The sequence below is a fragment of the Lissotriton vulgaris genome, chromosome 3_1 (genome assembly GCF_964263255.1).
Source record: "Lissotriton vulgaris chromosome 3_1, aLisVul1.2, whole genome shotgun sequence".
Lineage (NCBI taxonomy): Eukaryota > Metazoa > Chordata > Amphibia > Caudata > Salamandridae > Lissotriton > Lissotriton vulgaris.
Window position 1 is genome coordinate 523,822,496 of NC_141689.1, and position 20,824 is coordinate 523,843,319.

General features: G+C 47.8%; 1 protein-coding gene and 1 non-coding gene across 3 annotated transcripts in view; both read left to right on the forward strand.

Annotated features, from left to right (window-relative positions):
* GFM2 (GTP dependent ribosome recycling factor mitochondrial 2) overlaps nt 1–20,824 on the forward strand; it is a 336,627-nt gene that overhangs the window by 269,494 nt on the left and 46,309 nt on the right. For both annotated transcript variants that reach the window (XM_086960777.1, XM_086960778.1), the window contains one exon: nt 13,240–13,425. In XM_086960777.1, coding sequence (XP_086816903.1) covers nt 13,240–13,425 — 186 coding nt within the window. The remainder of the gene's footprint in view (nt 1–13,239; nt 13,426–20,824) is intronic.
* On the forward strand, nt 8,533–8,685 carry LOC147726728 (5.8S ribosomal RNA). The gene has a single exon (XR_015309612.1). It is a non-coding gene; the product is annotated as a 5.8S ribosomal RNA (ribosomal RNA).

Genomic DNA, 20,824 nt, shown 5'->3' on the forward strand with positions numbered 1-20,824 from the left:
TGTGGTGACCCGAAAATGTGCCGCCTGGGTTACTCTTCTTAGGAGGGAACAGTAAGGCACATGATTAGTGTTCCTCCGACCAAATTATACAATACAATGGGCTTTCTGTCCCATTTTTGCTAGAAATGGTGGGGGGAATGTGCCTCTGCCTGAAGAAATGAAGATATAGAAAGCTACCTGAAAGAGTGTGACTTAACCTATAATTTAGTAGCTGACTGGACTACTGAGCCCCAGAGAGCTTAGAGACATGGGTTGCACCAGCTCTACAACATATACTAATGATAAGATGCACTTGGATACACACTGCTCCCTGCCACACAACACAGAGCAAAGCAGACCCGAGGATCTACAGTACTGTGGAGAACATTGCTAGAGATGCTGAGCTTAACTAATTTGTAAATATTACAATGATGGGGATGGTAAGTGGGCAGGTGGAATGATGGTCCGATTGTACACCCCTCCTCCCCACAAATCTCCTTTGACTAATAGTCAAGGAGGGTGGAGAATGTACTCTCTTTTCCAGTATTAGGGGTGTCTTTCATAGATTCACATGCTTGAATATCCCCCGTCGTCGGAGTGGGAGTCCCACGGTAAATAAAATAGCAATAATATATACTATATATATATATATATGTAACATAAAACCTGAAATATGTAATAGAAAAAAGGCATAACAAGCCTACACATATTTCTACATAGGAATGCATGGAAAAGGAAAAACCATTTGCAGTCTATCATTGTCATTATGTTGGTCCAAACTACAGCCAATCAGGCGCCAGCAACCCTCTAGAACCTTCTCCTCAGAGCTCAGCACCTCAGATTTTCTACCGCACGTCGTGTGAAGGGAGTCTCCCTGAGCTCTGCTCAGTTTTTCTTCAATTTTCTTCAATTTCTTCTTCTTAATATCACAGTTTTGTACTGTCTTCTTACATGAAGTCTACGTTCAGACCCTGTGTCACTTGTAGGAAACTGTGACCTTTTCCTGTGAACCCTCATGAAGAGTATATGGAAACACTCTGCTTGTCTCTGACATGGTAAGAGGAGAAGGGGTTGTTCTTGTGCTTAGACTGTACCCCCCTTCTGATGTGGGAGGAATTTTTGTTGTTTGTCCTGCACATTCACGTTTTAAGTGATGCTTCTCCTCTACTTCACCAGCTGAAGTAAAATAACAATTAAGGGGTCTCTGGCCTTCTTTGAGTCTGCCTCCCACATCTACGCCCACGAGATTTACTCTCAGGCGTCTAGACTCACACTGCGCACTTTTCTACGTGAAAATGTGCCAGCTTGTCGACGATACGGTCTATGTATCCTCTGACGACAATCTTTGCCATCACTTTTGCTCTGAGGCGACAACGCCTCCAGGTATGCGTCGACGACAGTGAGGACAGTGCCCTCTTGTCGACTACAGGCTCGTAGACCACTGGGAGTTTTTTGTCGATGGTAATTTCTTCGACAGTTGTCCTCGTCGACGGTAAGCTCGTCGACGGTAGGCTAGTCTACGATATGTCCCGTCGACGGTGGCTCGTCGACGGTGGCTCGTCGACGGTAGGCTCGTCGACGGTGGCTCGTCGACGGTAGGCTCGTCGACGGTGGCTCGTCGACGGTAGGCTCGTCGACGGTGGCTCGTCGACGGTAGGCTCGTCTACGATATATGTCCCGTCGACGGTGGCCTCGTCGACGGTGAGCTCGTCGACGGTGAGCTCGTCGACGGTAGGCTCGTCGACGATGGCCTCGTCGACGATAGGCTTGTCGACGGTAGGCTCGTCGACGATGAGCTCCGTAGACGATGAGCTCCGTAGACGGTGAGCTCCGTAGACGGTGAGCTCCGTAGACGGTGAGCTCCGTAGACGATGAGCTCTGTAGACGATGAGCTCCGTAGACGATGAGCTCCGTAGACGGTGAGCTCCGTAGACGGTGAGCTCCGTAGACGGTGAGCTCCGTAGACGGTGAGCTCCGTAGACGGTGAGCTCCGTAGACGGTGAGCTCCGTAGACGGTGAGCTCCGTAGACGGTGAGCTCCGTAGACGGTGAGCTCCGTAGACGGTGAGCTCCGTAGACGGTGAGCTCTGTAGACGGTGAGCTCTGTAGACGGTGAGCTCTGTAGACGGTGAGCTCTGTAGACGGTGAGCTCTGTAGACGGTGAGCTCTGTAGACGGTGAGCTCTGTAGACGGTGAGCTCTGTAGACGGTGAGCTCTGTAGACGGTGAGCTCTGTAGACGGTGAGCTCTGTAGACGGTGAGCTCTGTAGACGGTGAGCTCTGTTGACGGTGAGCTCCATAGACGGTGAGCTCCGTAGACGGTGAGCTCCGTCAACATTCAGCCTCGACGCCAGTTGGCTTCGTTGACGGTTGACCCTGTCAACTATTGGAATCGTCGACGGTTGAGCCCGTCGACAGTTGGTTTCACACACGGTTGTCTTTTATGCACAATGTGTTTTGGTAGACGATTTATCTCGTCGACTGCCGCTTTCTGCTACATCCACGTGATGGCGTGGTGGCTTTTTACTCCTGCCTTTATATCTTCCTCTAAAAACTGGAGCTTTATTGCATTCACCTCCGGTGAATATTGGTTCCTATCATAGACTTTATTTAGCAAGAAGGTGTTAAACTCATGCAGAGGTCAAACTCTGTGCCGGCGGTTTTTCGCGCCTCGACAAGAAATGTGCAGCTCCCCACTATTCAGCCTACCCTGCCTCAGTCATTATTCAGGCGGCACAGCGATTATCTTGCAAGCCAGTTGGGCAAGTATGCCACCATATGTGCTCTGACATGTTGGCGCCAGTAGCACTTATTCCAGAATCCTCCAAGCCTCACGCTTTGAAGATCCTGCAGGAGTGAGAGCGAGAGAGAAGTGCATCAGAAATGATACACTGTGAAGCGGACATTGCGTGTACAGGTGTTCCACAGCTCGCTATAGGGGCAGTCTGGGAAAGACAATTTTGCTTCAATGCTACGTCTTTCGCAAGGAGGTTCAGACTTCTATACTTCACTTGTTCTTTTGATTGAGGAGCCCTTCTGGCCAGCATGTTGATGAGGCAATGCAGACCATCTTAAAGGACACAGATACAGATACGGATTTAGAATCGCATCCTTTTCGTGGTGCCGAGGACGTAGCTCCACGTCCTTTGTTTCAAGGGAGTTCCCTCCAGTATTGACTCCTACAATCAAAATCAATTGCGTTACTCAAATCAAACGCAGTCACATAGGCACAGTACCAACAGGTCCTACCTAGACTATCATCGTACAGCCTAGGCAAACTCTTCTAAGAAACAATGGATTACCGGGAATACACCTTTATTCCCTCCAAAAACGTCAGAGATCTAATATCTCACTTTTACTCCACTTGGTCAAAGGTGACAGAGGACCGTTGGGTTTTTAAACGTCATGCCCAAGGGCACACTTTAGAATTTGTCTAATTTCCCTCTTTCTACACCTCCAAAGGGACCTCCTCCTTCTCATCTACGGATGTTGTTTTCACAAGTGTCTATATGGATACAAACAGGGACCGTCGGAGTGGTTCCGAATCTCCAACAGCATTAGGGTTTACTCTCAGTTCCTCATCAACAAGCAAATGAGGAAAGTGTTGCATGATTTTAGATCTTTGCGCAAACTTTACAAATGTTGTCCCTCAACAAAATCCTAAGTTCTTATGCCAGAACGAGTTTATAACTACTCTCAACCTCCAGGATGTCTATTTTCATGTGCCAATCCTTCCTAAGCATAGGAAGTGGCTACGCTTTACAATAGGTACAGAACTTATTCAATAAAGGTCCTACCTCTTGGATTTAGGTCCGTTTCAAGTGTCTTTAAGTACATCCTGGCTCCAGTGGCAGCCTATCTACGTCTGCAAGGCATACAAATTTCTCATTCCTGAGACAACTGTATAATAAGGGCTCGCTCTTATTTACAATCAGTCCAGCACACCCAAACTTGTCAGTCACTGTTTCAAGACCTGATTTTCAATAAATCATGACAAGTCACAACTAGTACTAGCTCCGATATCTACATTTCTCGGATCATCAATCAATACCAACCTAGCAACGGTGTTTATCTCGCACGAACAACGGGCTTGCATCTCCCACTTGGTGGTTCTTCTACGTTGGTTTCAGGTCTCCAGTTCCTTTGTAGATCTCATTCAAATCAATCCTCGGATGCAAGAGGCCCCCCCCTTTTTGTTGGTGGGTCCAAGTACGAAATTTGTAGAAGGGGTGTACGTTATTCCTTCCAGAAGTGCCAAATTACACAATCACCACAGACGCATCCCTTCGAGGGTTGAGGAGCATATCTCAAGGGCTGAAGGTTCAGCAGGGAATGGGAACCCTCAACAAAAGGCTTAGCACATCAATCGGCTAGAGCTAGGTGCTATCTTCTTAGCCCTCAAATCCTTTCGTGTTATCATTCAAGGAGCCACAGTATTCGTTTGCACAGACAATACCTTACTTGCACAAACAAGGAAGAACGAGGTTGGTTCTTCTATCTCAGAAAGCCCAAGAGATATGGGCTTGGGCAATATGGCACAGGATCAAACTCTTGGCTGTTCATGTGCCGGGAGTTGCAAATGTGCTGGCGGACACCCTCAGCAGGTCAACAGGTGTCCACCCACGAATAGGAACTGCATCAGCCAACGGCGGATCGAATGGACCTCTTTACGAAAAAAAAAAAAAAAAAAAACGGCTTATGCCTGTTTCTTTGCAAGCTGGCATCCCCACAGGGACTCGCAGGGGAAGGCGTTTTCGATAAACTGGTCTCAAATATATGCTTACGCCTTTTCTCCGGTACCGTTGGTTCCGAGAATTCTCCGTCAGATGAACAAAGAGCCGTATCGTTTGGTTCCCATCGCCCACAGGTGGCCTCGCCAATACTGATTCACCGAACTTCTTCTCCTCTCAGAGTACGATCCAATACAGTTTCGACCAATTCCAAATCTCCTCTCCATTCAGAATGGTCAAATTTGCCATCAGATCCGGCTTCTCTAAAATTAGCAGCTTGGTGTCTGAGCACCTTGTATTAGGTCATCTGACTATCTCGGCGGATTGTAAAGAGGTACTGGCTTATGCGAGAGCACCTACTAAAGACATACAGTCTTTAAAAATAAATAAATACATAAATAATAATCTGCATTTGGTGTTAATCTGCTGGGGTTTACCCATTTCTTGCAACGCCAGACCAGATATTACCTTTTTCTTGCACCTGGCAAGATCAGGCTTATCTCATACTACGTTGAAGGTCTTTTTGGCAGCCATTTCAAGGTAACGTCAGGATGGGTCCATCTCTCTTTATTCTTCCAGAATACAACAGTTCTTTAAGGGACTACTCAGAATGTTTCCTCCTGTACGTCGTCCGCCTCCATCATGGCATTATAATGTAGTATTAGCGCACCTCATGCGCCACCCATTTGAGCCAATTTTTAGGATGTATTTCAATTTCCTAACATGCAACGTTTTTTTTTTTCTCTTTGTTAGCATTAACTTCATCTAGAAGAGTCTGTGATGTTCAAGCTCTCATTGTCAATTCACCTTTCTTACGATTCACGCCCTATTCTGTAGTGCTACGTACAAGGGGTATGCCTAAAGGTGCCTTCGGATTTTCACCTGAAAGAACCAGTAATCTTAAAGACGTTTTTCCTAATCCACAATCCCTTGCGGAGAGGATATTTACATAGTCTTGACATCAGAAGATGTTTTAAATTTCTATTTGCAAGGACCTCTGTCATTATCAAATTCGATCAACTGTTTATTGCCTATGGAAATATACAGCTAGGACGAGCACATTCTTTAGACATAAAACGTTGTCTAAAATTCTACATTTCCAGAGCAGCCCTTTTCCGTAAATCTGATCAGCTATTTATAGCATATGAACTGTTGCGAAAAGGGCATTCAGTGACTAAACAAAAAGTGGCACGATGGCTCTCTGCAGCCATATCTTTTTCTCATTAGCAGGCTGACAGGCCTTTACCGAGTCCAGTTAAGGCACATTCTACAAGAGCGATGGCATCGTCCACTGCGTTGTTTGCTGGGGTGCCTCTACACCAGATTTGTCGAGCAGCGACATGGTCCAGCAGGCACACCTTTACCAGACATTATTGTTTGGAAGCTGTCAACGAAGCGGATACCGCAGTGGGGCAAGCAGTGCTTCGTCATCTTTTTCAATAAGGTGAGCCTCTGATCCCTCCTCCATTTCTTTCTGTGATTGCTATATGCTTTTCAGCTATATATTATTGTCTTCAACTTTTGAGGATGTACTTTGCAATCTCAGCTCTTAGGAGGGTACTGCTATCTATTCTATTCAAGCATGTGAATCTATGAAAGACACCCCTAATACTGGAGAAGAACAATTGTTTCTTACCTGTAAACAGGTGGTTCTCCAGTATTGGTGTCTTTCATAGATTCACATGCGACCCACCCTCCTCCCCTCAGAGGCTCTCTTCTCCTCATAGACTCTGTGGTCACTCTTGTGCTACGAAAATCTGAGGTGCTGAGCTCTGAGGAGAAGGTTCTAGAGGGTTGCTGGCGCCTGATTGGCTGTAGTTTGGACCAACATAATGACAATGATAGACTGCAAATGGTTTTTCCTTTTCCATGCATTCCTATGTAGAAATATGTGTAGGCTTGTTATGCCTTTTTTCTATTACATATTTCAGGTTTTATGTTACATATATATATATATATAGTATATATTATTGCTATTTTATTTACCGTGGGACTCCCACTCCGACGACGGGGGATATTCAAGCATGTGAATCTATGAAAGACACCAATACTGGAGAACCACCTGTTTACAGGTAAGAAACAATTGTTCTTATATGATATTGTATTTTTATATGACAGTCCCCGCAAATTATTGGAGGATTGGCGGCTCCCTTAAAGTCTGGGTCTGTGGAGGTAGTGGGAGGTGGATATCTACATCACCATAATGGCTTTTAAATAGATTTTTCTCCCCGCATGTGGAATATGAGAGGTATGGGATCTATTTGCAAATGATGAAAAATCCTGTCATACATGAAGTGGAAGGAGGTGGATGTAGCTCTTATGCAGGAAATGTACCTTTCTGTGGAAGGGGAAGTGGCTAAGCTAAGAATGAGATGGAGGGGAAAATTATATGCCACAACCTACTCCTCATTTTATAGGGGGATATTGATTTGAATAAGGCAGGAGTACCTTTTGAATCCACTAATGTATGCATCGATAAAGAGGGGTGCTATGTTATGGTTCAGAAGAAACTCAATGGAGTACAGGTGTCGCTTGGCTGGATGTATGTTCAAAATGTGGGGCAGGTACAATTTCTCGACTCCTTGACACCTATAATATCTCTAGATGCACAGTCCCCGATAGTGTTAGGAGGAGACTTCAATTGTGTGACGGATATAACTTTAGATAGGTCCACACCCCCCTCTGACAGATTCCCAATGTGTCTGTGATGCCCTTAGATGTCCGGGGCTGCACGCATGCTACACTGAATGGATCAGCGTGTGTCTACCCTTTTGCCGACAGGTGCGGGTAACCCGCTGAACCCCGTTCGTGATAGGGTTCGGGGATTGCAATTATTTCCCATGAATGAGGAATTTTCAGTAAGTGCGGGTCATAAGCTTGTGTTGATTAAGTCCCTGCCCTTTGTACACACCGCCTGTCGCTACTACCGATTGGATGGTTTAGTGAGGTTCTCGGATCGGCCCCGCCTGGGTCGGCAACTGCCCTGCGGAGCGCTGCGAAGACGATCAAACTTGACTATCTAGAGGAAGTAAAAGTCGTAACAAGGTTTCCGTAGGTGAACCTGCGGAAGGATCATTAACGGCAGAGCGGTCCGAGTAACTGACGGTGCCAGCCCGAAGCCCTCGGCCTCCTCCTGCAAGCACACACCGTAGGCACAGGCCCAGCCCTACCCTGGTGCGCCCCGGCCAGTGGAGCGGTCCATGGCCGCATGGGGCGCTTGGGTGAGGACCAGGCTTTCGGCAGGCCTCTTCCACCGGAGAGGACCTGACCGACACACGAGGGACCGGGGACGGGGGGCGGCGGTGGCCCCCTGTCCCTCTCTGGGAGGGGCACAGCGGGAGGCCCTCCCAAGACGGAACCCACACTCACCTGGCACGACTCCCGTGGTGGGGGGGCCGAATGGCAGTGCCTCTCCGGCTCCTCTTGGTGGGAGGCATGCGGGATGGGTAGCTGCCTGGCTCTTCCCTTCCGGCGCCTCCAACCCAGGTAAGGGTGGGGTGGGCTACTCGTCAGCACGGCTTGGGCCGCCTTGTGACGGATGGCTGACGTGCAGGTGGGGCGACCCACCTGCACGTCCGGCGGTGGTGGGCCTGCCTGCTCCTGTCGCACCGGCAGCCCCCCTCACCCTTGGGTGGGTGGGGGGATTCTCAGGCCGAGCGCCTGGTAGCACTTTTTTTCTCCCAACGGTGCAGTCTGACTCCCAGAGGGGAAGCCTTGAACAGAGGTCCCTGCCGTCTCGCCGCGATGGCAGTGAATGGACACCGTCTCCTTCCTCCCGCCTCTCCTACACCTGCAGGTGGGTGACCATTTCGAAAAGTTACCTGTGACTGTTGGCGATGGATCACTCGGCTTGCGCGTCGATGAAGAATGCGGCTAGTTTCGAGAATTAGTGTGAATTGCAGGACACATTGATCATCAACACTTCGAACGCACCTTGCGGCCCCGGGTTCCTCCCGGGGCTACGCCTACTGAGGGTCGTTCGATTGTCAATCTCCCAGGGGCTTCCCCGGGACATGTTCGGGCTGTCGCAGGGTTGAGCTCTGCTTCCCTTTATTCCCCCACAATATCAGACCGCCCCAATCGCCCACGGCAGGGTCCCTCACCCACTCTTCCTATCATTGTGAAGCAGAATTCACCACGTGCTGGATTGTTCACCCACTAATAGGGAACGTGAACTGGGTTTAGACCATCGTGAGGCAGGTTGGTTTTACCCTACTGATGATGTGTTGTTGCAATAATAATCCTGCTCAGTATGAGAGGAACCGCAGGTTCAGACATTTGGTGTATGTGCTTGGCTGAGTAGCCAATGGGGCAAAGATACCATCTTTGGGATTATGACTGAATGCCTCTAAGTCAGAATCCCCCCTAAACCGTAACGATATCACAGTGCTGTGGAGCCTTGGTTGGCCTGCTCGATTGGGGACTGGAGCACGGATGGAAGGGGGACGCCTCCATTGCCCTTAGTGCACCACCTATTCGTGGGGCACCCAGTGCTAAATCATTCATAGATGACCTGATTCTGGATGAGGGTTTCGTAAGTTGTAGAGGAGCTATCTCGCTGTGATCTATTGAAAGTCATCCTCTGAGCCAAGCTTTTGTTTTTCCGTGTGTGGGCACCTGCGGATACCCTCCTCCACCACACCCAGGGGTGGGTCCCTCTGCCGCCGAGACATTGGGAGGGGTGCAGAGGAGGCCCCGTGGACTCGCGGGAGGCCGCCCCCACAACTTGCCCTCCGGCATGTGGCCTCCCCCTCTCGTCCCTGCGCCACCGGCGTTCGGGGATGGGAGCCACCATCCCTTGTGGGTTAGCAGGGTGACAAGATGGCCTGGCCCAGCCTCCTCCCCTTCCCCCGCTCCCAAACAAGTCGAGCAGGGAGATGAGGAGCCCCGGAGAAGGAGCCGCCGATCAGCGGCCTCGGAGCGCTTGGCCACCCTCGCCGTCGTCGGACGGCAAGGGTGACTGGGTCCTACTGTCTCAAGCCATCTGGGTGCTGGGTCTTCCCAGGCTATCTGGTCGCCTAGCTGCACGACCAGATGGCCCTGCAGGCTGGGCCACCAGATGGCCCTGCGGGCTGGACGACCAGATGGCCCTGTGTGCCGGCCGATCAGTTGGCCCTGGGGGCCGGGCGGCCAGTTGGGCATGCGGGCTGGGAGACCAGATAGCCGGCCGGCCTGGGTAACTCCAACTTTTGTCTTTCCCCAGGGTTCTGTAAGCCCCTACTACGTGGGGGCTTAATAGTCTCGGAAAATGGGCTCACCAGGCAGGCCGGTGGGGAGAGGATGTGGCCTGGGCTTAACCCTCCTTTGTTCCAGCCGAAGGTCTGTGTGCTGGGTACGGGGTCTGCTGTGACCGAGCTCAGGGCTTGAGCTCTGTCCGGCGAGCCCTAGGGTGCGGGAGGCCCCCCGTCTCGCAAGACAGCCAAGGGCCTGGGCGCTGGGGGCGGGGGACCATCGGGCCCGGGGAGGCTCTCCCCGACCTGGCTACGGCTCGGAAGCTGGGACCGGGCCCAGGGCTCGAGCTCTGTCCTGCGGGCCCCGGGGGTCTTGCTAGTTTGAGACCTTTAGCTTACCACCTAGGGGGAGCAGATGTCATCCAAGCTGCCTGGAAATTAGACACGAATTCACTAGGCTAGGGTTCGGAAGCTGGGACAGGGCCTGGAGCTTGAGCTCCTTCCAGTGGGCCCCCGGGTGCCGTAACCCCTCATCCTGCAAGACAGCCGAGGGTCCGGGCGCTGGGGGGCAGGGATCCACCGGGGCCCGGGGATGCTCTCCCCGGCCTGGCTAGGGCTCGGAAGCTGGGACTGGGCCCAGGGCTTGAGCTCCGTCCATCGTGCCCTAGGGTGGAGGAGCCCCCCAGTCCTGCAAGCCAGCGGAGGTTCTGGGCGCTGGGGACGGGGGTCCACCGGGCCCAGGGCTCGAGCTCTGTCCGGCGAGCCCCGGTGTGGCTTGCTAGTTTGAGACCTTCAGTTTACCACCTAGGGGGAGCAGATTTCATCCAAGCTGCCTGGAAATTAGACACCAATTCACTATGCAGGTAAATGTGAAAACTGTTTCTTGGTGCCATGATGCAGGCTGAATGCATTTTGAGGCTCACATATCGACGTCCTTTACTTTGTGCTTTCCCTTGCTCCGCATGGCTTAGGGCTTTCTAATTTCAAAGGCTTTTTTTGTATTCTTTCAGCATTTCTATCTCTTTCCTAACAGCCTTAATGGTTTAGGTTGACTCTCATGGTGCGTTTTGTGAAAGGCTTACTGTTATGTTTCATTTGTACAGCATAGATTACACTAAGGATTCTTGGTGCTGTCAAGCACGTAACAGAGGAAAAGACTAAGAAGGCGAGACAACCCTACTGATTAAAAACCCACTTGTTTTAACATTCACTTAAAGTGATGGTTTGCTGTAACTGGAGTGTGAGGCAGAGGCTATTCTAATAATTTGGTGGCAATAGAAAATGTCTGCCACTAAAGGAGGCAGTGCAAACTGTAGGGGTGTCAAGAAACCACAGGTCAGCAAATATGAGTGCTAAGAATGTGAAAGATTTGGTGTGAATAGAGTTATGCATTACTGCTCAAACCCAAGCATGGTTGTTCTGTCTTTTGACCCTAAAGGCCGTCGTCCTGGTGGCTCTTAATTCAGCCCACCGGGTTGGGGAATTGCAGGCCCTGTAGTTCCAGCCTCCATTTATTGTCTTCTACTAAGATAAACTGGTTCTGCCTAATTGTCCACCTTTTCTAATGAAGTGGTGTACGTTAGTCTGTTACTCTTTCCCATCCTCATCCTCCCAATGAAGAGCAGTGGTTGCACAGGCTGAAAGCCAGGTGAGCTATTCACTTTGTTGCTCAAACAAGGTGAGAATGAGTAGACCATCAGATTTTTTTGTAGGTTTCGATGGAGCCAAGAAAGGTAAAGCACTGTCTATTAAAATATGCTGTGCTTTTGCATAAAAGGACCTCCGTACACACTGTACAAGGGGCCATGGTGGTACTGTTGTCACTAGGGGTGACCCCATTGGCTGATGTTTGTTGGCCAGACAATTGGTCTTTTTTACATACTTTTACCAAATATTACTGTCTGGCGGCTCAGGTGTGGAGTGATGAACACTTTTCTAGGGAATGTTGCATCATTTTCTTAGTGAGCCAACACTAAGTCTCGCTTCCATTCAAGTATTGCTTTGGGACTCATTCTCTAGGTGAGAAATCTGCGGGACAAGGTATTCGCCAGTAGAAAAAGTTATCTACCTTTGGTAACAATATTTCTGGTGGATACAATACAAACATCTTCTTGCCGATTCTTCATTGCCCTCCCTATTCCCCTCCTGAATTTGCACCATTCCTCAAAGTATCCAACATGACTATTCTTGTTTTAATGTCTGTTCTTGTTAAGTTTTTTCAGTAGGGGTGGGTGAAGAATCCCACTCTGCCGGTGGAATTCGCAGAGTTTTGCCCACTCCACTCGGAGTTCTGAAAAACTCAGCGAAGTGACTTGGAGCGGAGTTTTTTTTCCCTCAAGCTGCTCGCCAACGGTAAGTTGGCCGAGCACTTGCTAGAAAAAACTACGCGCTAGACCTCCTCCTGGCGAGATTTCTAATTGCGGATGGTCACCGTAGGTTGCGACCGCTCATGTTGTCTGCCATTCGCGTTCGGAGACTACAGCTCGAGTAGAATGCCTACTTAAGTGGCAGCAAGCAACAGCGCCCTCTGGTGCAACGCGCAGTGCCCTTAGTGCTGATTTTAACAATGTGAGATAAACTCCTGGCACTAAAGATCAGTGTGAGCTGCACGACTTAACAGACTCTGCCGCTGGCGAAACTCCAGAGCGCAGCAGAATTTGTCTGGCACTACGCGGAGTTCCGCGGAGTAAAACTCTGCCAACTCCGCCCAGGGTTAGTTTCAATTTATCTCTACTCGTTTGATTGGAAAAAAATTAAGGAACTGGCCACAATGTGGCTCTGTGTGTAAGCCAGTGTTGTTGCATGCCAGACAACCTGACCAGCTAACTGAAGTTTTGTGGGGCTGCAGAATATAAAGAGATTTCTGTATACAAACTGGCACCAGGTGCTATTTTTTAAGGGGAGGCATCTGAGGTAACATGTAGTATCCACTAGAAATATCATAAGAAAAGGGAAGTTTTTTGGGTTGTTTTTTTTTGCACTGGATCACATTGTGTTTTGCGCTAAGCAGACTTGAAAGGAAAAGCATGTAGGTTACCTGCAACACTTTTATGTTGTTTTGAACTTTTTTTTTTAGTGTTCTTAACCGCAGTAGGTGCCAGATCTGAACTCAAATAAATGTGTGTGAAAATAATTTTTTCGCACGGGTGTTGAAGTAATGTTTACTTGATGTCATTTCACACACACTTTTTATATATCTTTTTATTTATTTAAATGTTAATTTATTAAAGTACATTACAACAGTTAATGTAAAGTAACTAGAGAACCGACATTAGTCATGACCAAATTACCACAAATAACTGAAAGTGAGTATATACCCAATATAGTGAGCGTTATTTTGCATCTTACATTATTATTTCAGACACACTTGATAGAACAATAGGAGAAAAGCGGCACACAGTGACTGTTGAGATGGGGCTACGACCATGGGAAGAAGAAGGAGGTGTCACTAAACCAGTCATTGAATATTCTGAACGGATGCCTCAGCAGCTACTTACAGACCTGCAAGAAGCTATTGAAAATGGCATTGACAGCGCCTACCTGCAAGGTAAAGTACCTATGTCAGAAACCAAGAATTTGCCTGTGCAATGAACACCTGGAAGATGTGCATGTTTGATGCTCATCATGCATAAAATCAGTGACATCAATTTTAATGAAATATTGTATGAAAGACATTTGATACAGACATTGAATGCTTATATAGACTGAATAAAATATGTTGCTCACAGCTTCATGCGAGATGTTAATCTGATAGTGAATATTTCTTTGTGAGAGCAGGTAATTGATATTAGAACAGGGGATATAAATATGTTAATTTAATATTTTAGTTGCAATATTATAAATTAATGGACCACAGTGGACGAATCGGAGTACACATGGAAATCTACGACTTCTGTAACTCCATTTTTGTCAGTTCCCAGATAGTTGAAAATCTGATATTTTTAAAACTAAATATACAACTCCTAGATTTCCACATTTTATGAAAGCTTTTGTGAATCAAGCGTTTTATCTTAAAAAAAAAAAAAAAAGCACTGCATAACTATTGAGCCATACTGGGCTGGCAACAAAACTTGTAGATACATGGATAGGCTTAGACTTGAGCAAGTCAGCTTAAGCAGCCTAAAACCTTTTTCTTGGTTAAGAGATTCAGGATGGTCTACTGGGTAGAGATGAAAGGTTCCCATTTACAGATGAAATCCTATGATGGAAGATGGTTAGAGTTATCAAGAAGATGGTAATTTGTTATGAATTCAGATTATGCCAGTTGTGACAAGGTGACAGGCTGGTCTCTTGGAAAGCTAAGTAAGCTCTCACAACTAAGGCAACACGCTTCACATACCCATCTGCTACCTACACTCGCTATGTAGGAAATCAAGTCGAAGGTGGAAAAACTGGAATCCTCACAAACCTGACTAAGCTGGAGATATGTGTAGGTCCCAGAAAGGACACCAAATGTATAGCATCCTTAGTCCTCGGCCATAGAACTCTGGGTCAATACGTATATACAAAAGCCAGAACCACATGAAAGCAGTTACTGCCTCAGGGATTCCTATGATCATGCACCTGGGAATGGGAGAGACATCTAAGATGTAGTAGTCTTCCCACTTATTCTTGCCTTGGGTGACGCTACAAGTGGAAAAGTACACTCAGAGCAATCATCGTAGGTAAAATCTTTCGATTGTAGAAGCAGGAGAAGTTTTATGTGATGGCTTAAGCAACCTGACTAGCGGAGGAGTAGCATGGAGGATGTAGGTCATGGTCACCCTCAGAGAGCAAGCAGTGGGTCTTTTATATACTCCCCTATATAGTTCTGAATGAGCTTGACTTTAATGTTGACAAAGTTAATGATGCTTTTTTGTCCTTGGAGGTATTATGGCAGGATAGGACAGTGCCAGTTAAGGTTTTGTTAGGTGAAAAGAGGGAATGCTGATGACGGAAATCCCCAGACTATGGCATTAGCTATTATACACCTCACTCTTCCTCCTCTCTCCCTGCAGTATGTACATACATATGGATACGTATATAGTGCATTTTGGCCTTTAAAGCTATAGGTATAAAAGAGGTGGAGTATAATAGGAATAGAAGTAAAGTGGCTTTTCGATAATAAGGGCCTCTCTTAGTGGGATGAAGTAGGTGTTGTTTTGGATAAGGTACTCCTTGAAGAGATCCTTCTTCAGCTATTTCCTGAAATGAGGCAATTAAGATGCTTGTCTGAACTGTGCCAGTATGGTTTTTCAGGTTATTAGTGTGAAGCTGCCTTCTGCACCGTCCCCATGTTCTTCCATAAGTAGCCATCCTTCTAGGGGTGCATGTTCCAGAATCTCTTTCCCTGTAAGCCCCTCCGCCTGCCAGGCATGTAGCAGTTGCACATATTAAAAAAATTGATTAGGTTGTTTGTGATACTCCTGCTGAAGCGAGGAAAGGGCATGGTGTCTTGATTTTCTAGCAGGCCCCCACTTTGTAATTTCCAATAGTGTTCCATCACCCAAATCCCCGTAGTTTTCCTAATTCACTGAGCCATAGGCCCTCCTATAATGGTGTTTCCCTAGTGATTTTGCGTGTCCAGTCAGTACACTTGGTAGCTTTACTCCATGCTGCTAGAGCCACCTGCGTGGCTGGCAGCAACTACTGTGATCACACCTCCAGCTTTGCCCATTCCAGTCAGAAGGTCCAATGGTCCCGGGGGCAAAAATCCAGTCATTTATATTGATTAAGTGTGTCGCCCAGTAGCACGTCTCCATATAAGGGAGAGCAAGCCCACCATTATATGGGTTACGCTGCAGTGTTTTCAGGGCAATTCTGAGGTTGTCTCTATTTGAGAGCAGGGACTTCCCCTCCCCCTCCATTTTGGTAAACACTTCCTGCAGAATACGGTAGTATGTATTCTGAAGAACGTAGAGCAGCTTAGGGAGCGTTATCATTTTGAAGATGGGCGCCAACCCCAGAAGGGTGAGTCGCAGCCCTCTTCACCTCTCAGCATCTTGCTGATAATTCAGTTCTAACCTCCTCAGGTTTCTTTGGAGGCAGAGCTCTCTCTGTGGCGTCATAAAGATTCCAAGGTATTTGAAGTGCGCAGTAGCCACTGCTGGTCTTTGCAGGAGCAGGGACAAGTATTTTCCCCGTGGGTTGATATAACACCACCTTATCCCAGTTGATCTTGTAACCGGGAGTGTGCACCATACTCCTCAAAGATCTGAAACCACCAGGACTGTTGTAGCAGCGTCAGTAATATACAGGAGGATTTCATCTGAGTATAGTAAAATCATTTCTTCCTCCTCACCGGCAGCTAAGAGTTTGAACCCCCTAACCACAGGATGTTCTTGCATTATGCAAACTCAAACAAGAGAGGGGTCTTGGGGCACCCCTGCCTGGTACCCCTTGCAATGGAGGAAGTCCCACAACATCACCATTTCAACTCTCACCACTGCAATCTGGGCCTAGTTTAACACTGCCACTCAACTCCAGTAGTGGGGACCAAACACAAACTTCAGTAATATTTGCTCCAGGAAGGGCCAATGTACTGCATCAAACGCCTTCTCTGCATCTAGTGCAAGGAGACCTGCAGGGCTGGCAGATCGTTTACCTCAGCCAGCCAACTTTGGGTGCGCTGCAGATTATATTGTGTCGACCTGGCAGGCATGAAGTCTGACTGGTCTCTATGTATCAAAGGAGTTAATGCTTGCAGGAGCCGTGTGTCAAGTATTGTGGCAAGAATTTTAACTTTGATATTGAGTAAGGATATCAGGTGGTTTGACTCCCACTGCTTCCTGGGTTTACCATCTTTGTTTATCACCGTCATGGTGGCTCGTCAGAGATCCAGTGGTAGCACTCCCTGCTCCCCCGTCTCTTTAAATAGGTTCAAAAGGTGAGGCCCCCAAACATCCGGCATAGCTCTTACAGAACTCTGCTGGGGTTCCAATGGGCCCCAGGGATTTACCTGTCCTTAGTTTTGCAATGGCGGACTGAACCTCGTTCAGCATAATGTCCCCCTCTAGGGTGTCCCACGCTGCTGCATCAGCCCCTGGGTGGCCACTTTGTCCAAGTATTGTTCAGTGTGAGGTCTGTTCTGTAGTAGTCAGTCATGTAAAATGATTTGTAGTATAGGGCAAATTCCTCTGCTATTTGCTTGTCCGTATTGCATGATGCACCTGCCTGGCCCCTGATAGTCCGCACCCATCTGGCCTCCATTTCCTTCCTGACCAACCACGCCAAGAGCTTGCTCGCTTTAATCACCTGTTTCAAACAGGCGGTGCAGGGTGGCCAGAATTTGCTTCTTTTCCCCCTCTTTCGCCAAGTCTTGGTATTCCATTTGTAGAATCACTATTTTCCTGTGTTAGGGAGTCCATGGTGGACCTGGGGGTACTTTACAACTGTAGGAGTTGGTTCTCAAGACTCTCTAGTTGCCACTGTTCTTCTTTTTTTATGCACAATCGGGTTCTGTGCCCTATCACGGAGGATCACCTTGTAGACCTCCCATAATGTTATCCTACATTTTCTGTTAATTAGAGCTTGGTATCAATGTGAAGTCCCAAGGCTACCTCCCAGTCCTGTTGGTCCCAGGAATTTAGTTTTCACCCAGCCTCCCTCATCTTCTCTGCTGACCTAGCCTAACAATAAGGAGACAATGGTCCGACAGTCCTCTGGCCATGTATGATGCCTGTTAAATAGCGCTGACTTCCCCTGCTGGAGCAAAGGCCTAATAAAGCCTGAAAAAGACCATATGTGCCCCGGAAAAGTAGGAATATCATCTGTCCACTGGGTGTTTGTGATGTCACAAATCCGAGAGACCCATCATGGCAGCAAAGCGCATCAGACGGGTGTCCTGTGGGGCCCGTTGCTGGGGTCTCGGACCGATCTAGGTCTGTAGCCGTAATTGTAAAACATTTATAAAGCACATGTTTACCAAAGGCATCCCAGCGCTAGAGGTCGTATTCATGAACAAGTGTCAATTTATGGAAACAAAGATTTTTATGCGTTTCCAGACACCAGATGGTTGGTTTCACATCGAATGTCAAAACAGAGGGAGTTTCATAGCCTTGCTGCGTTATATGAAAAAAGGCGACCCCTGTGCGTGCTTTCTTAAATCTAGGTACAGCTGCCATCTGTTTATTGCCTGATCGCAAGACTCTCTTAAGATGGTAGGAGGAAATGAGGGAGCGTATAATGGGTGGACCAGAACCCAACAGTACCTTATGTGAGATGCAGAGGGCCTTAAACTCCACTGTCTGCTGAATGAGAAGCCAGTGAAGGGCAGCCAATGCAGCCCCTGCTGACTGTAGGCTGGGAATATTCTGAAGTTGTCATGCCGCACAGTTCTTAATAGTTTGTAGTTTCTTAACCATGGAGCATGGTGCTCCTAAGTATAGGGCATTTACGTAGTCAAGCCTGGAAAGAATAAGGGACTGGACCACCACTTTCCTTGCCGAGAAGGGGAGTAGAGGAATGATTTTCCATGTCATCCTCATCAGCCCAAAGCAGCTACCGGCAACTTTCCTTACTTCCTTACTTCCTCCCCAAAATCAAGATTACGATCCAACCAAACCACCAGACTGATATAATCTTTGGGGGATGGGGAGAACCGAAGCACCTTGGCCAGGATAGACTTGTATTGGGTACAGAAGGTTTACCCAGAAACATCAGCTCCATTTTAGATCTGTTCAGCTTAAAAAATGAGCCCTCCATCCAAGCTGAGACCTCTCCAAGACACATGGCCAACTCCAGGGCAGTGTTGTTGACCTGATTGAAGGAGACAATCCGCTGCGTATCGTCGGCATATGTAATGATCTGGATGCCGAAAGGCTCCACAACACTTGCCAAAGGGCTCATGTACACATTAAAAAGCGTGGGGGACAGGAATGACCCACATCAGAGTGGCAGAGGGTCAGAGATGCAGTCTTCGAGGAACACTTGAAATGACCGGTCATCCAAAAAGGAATGGATCCATTTAAGGGCCAGATCAGTCACTCCTGCGTCTCTAAGCCTCTGGATGAGCAGCTGATGATTGACTGTATCGAAGGCTGCGCTAAGATCTAAAAGCACAATGGCAGCGCAGCCTCCGTTGTCTAAGATTTTCCTGGTTGCCTCAACCACAGCTAGGAGGGCAGTTTCTGTGCCCTGTTGGGGTCTGAACCCAGTTTGAGATGAGTGAAGACGGTTATTGCTTACCAGGAACGCGGAGAGTGTACGATTCACATGCTTTTCAGCAATTTTGCTGATCCCTGGCAGTAGTGAAATGGGACGATAGTCCCTAACATCTCAGGATCCAGGTTCGGCTTTTTCAGCAAAGCTTTAACTATTGCTTGCTTCCAGGAGGGGGGCATGCATGTCTGGAAGGTGGCATTAATCATATCCAAGATAACAGTAGATACTGTATCAAAGATTCGATTTAAAATGAGGGGCAGGACTGTATCTCTGGGGGAACCTGACTTCAACTGACCAAGAATACCTTCTAGGGAGGGTTGATCCAAGAGAGGAATTTCGGCTAAAGTGCAATTATCAGTGCATCCTTTGATGTTGGTTAAGGGGGCATTGATTAAAGCTGTAGCCTGATGAAAGGAGGTATAAATGTCCTGGATTTTATTGAAAAAAAAAGTAGCTAGTTGGTTGCAATGAGATGAAATATCATCGCATGGAATGGGTGGGGGAGGGGGTTTAATAAGTGATTTCACTATGCGAAATATTTAGAATTGGGGGCTGAAAGGATTTGATTTTCATAATAAACGGACTGTGCACACTTAATTTCTTCCTTATACCTTTGAATATCCTCCCTATAAATCATTTTATGAGTAATGGAGTAATCTTTTCTCCATTTTCTTTCGCACCGTTTACAAGCCTGCTTAAGTTTACGCAGTTTGGGGGTGTACCAAGCTGTTCTATTTGCTCCACTTTTATCCTTAATTTGCTTCTTTGGGAGCACCAGGTCTAAAGAAGAAGTCAGCCATTTTTCAAAATTGTGATTTGCAGTAACCGGATTACATTCTGGTGCCAGTCTGGTGTCATTGAATATTGATATCCAGCGTTCTACTGGGAGTTGTGACCATGAACGGGACAGTTTGGTAGATGTTACCCCTGATCTGCTACTAACTTGATGGGTCCAAGAAAAAGGAATAAGGCAATGATCTATCCAAGGTAGTGAAATAGGATTTCCAACCTGAAGATCTGTAGCGTTAGAAAAAATAAGGTCAAGTGGATGACCCTTGGAGTGGGTGTGGCCTCTCACTTCCTGGTTAAATTGGAGGGCTTCCATACTATTTGATAGGTCGAAATGCATGTGAAAATCTCCCAAAAGGGAAAGGTTAGACAGGGGGCTAGCTAAGTTGGCTGTAATCTCGGGGAGGTCGATGCAAAATGTGCCCAATGTGTCCGGAGGGCGATAAATTAAAATCTCGGAAAAGGTGCAGGTGTGGGAAAAATCTATGGAAAAGAGCAGACGCTCGAAATCTGAAAGAAACAGGTTAGTATTAGATTCCTTACCTTAGAATATCCCCAGGCGTCAGACTGGATCCGGAAATCTTTGCGTAGCAGTACCCTTGCGCGTCGGTAGGCGTCGTCTGCGGCTCCGCGTCCGTCGTCGGTGTCGTGGGCGCCGTGATGATGTCGTCGGAGTACTTAGACGCCGCCTCCGCGTGCTGACGTCAGTTCTTTTTTCCGCGCCACCAGGGCATATCCGGAAAACGTGATACTGTAGTCATTTTTTGACTAAACTTTTGACGATCCCTTTTGATCATTTTTTCGAGTCTTCGAACAGTGCCAGTAGGGATGCCAGGTTTCAAGCCCTGTGAGGACTGCAACCGACTGATGTCGGTCACCTACCCTCACCGCTGGTGCCTCCACTGTCTCGGCGTCGATCACGACGACAAGGCCTGCTCCGACTGCCGGGCCCTGACTTCGATAGCTAGGCGGGAACTGAAGGACTGGGTTCTTTTGGACCCAGCGGTGCCAGGGCA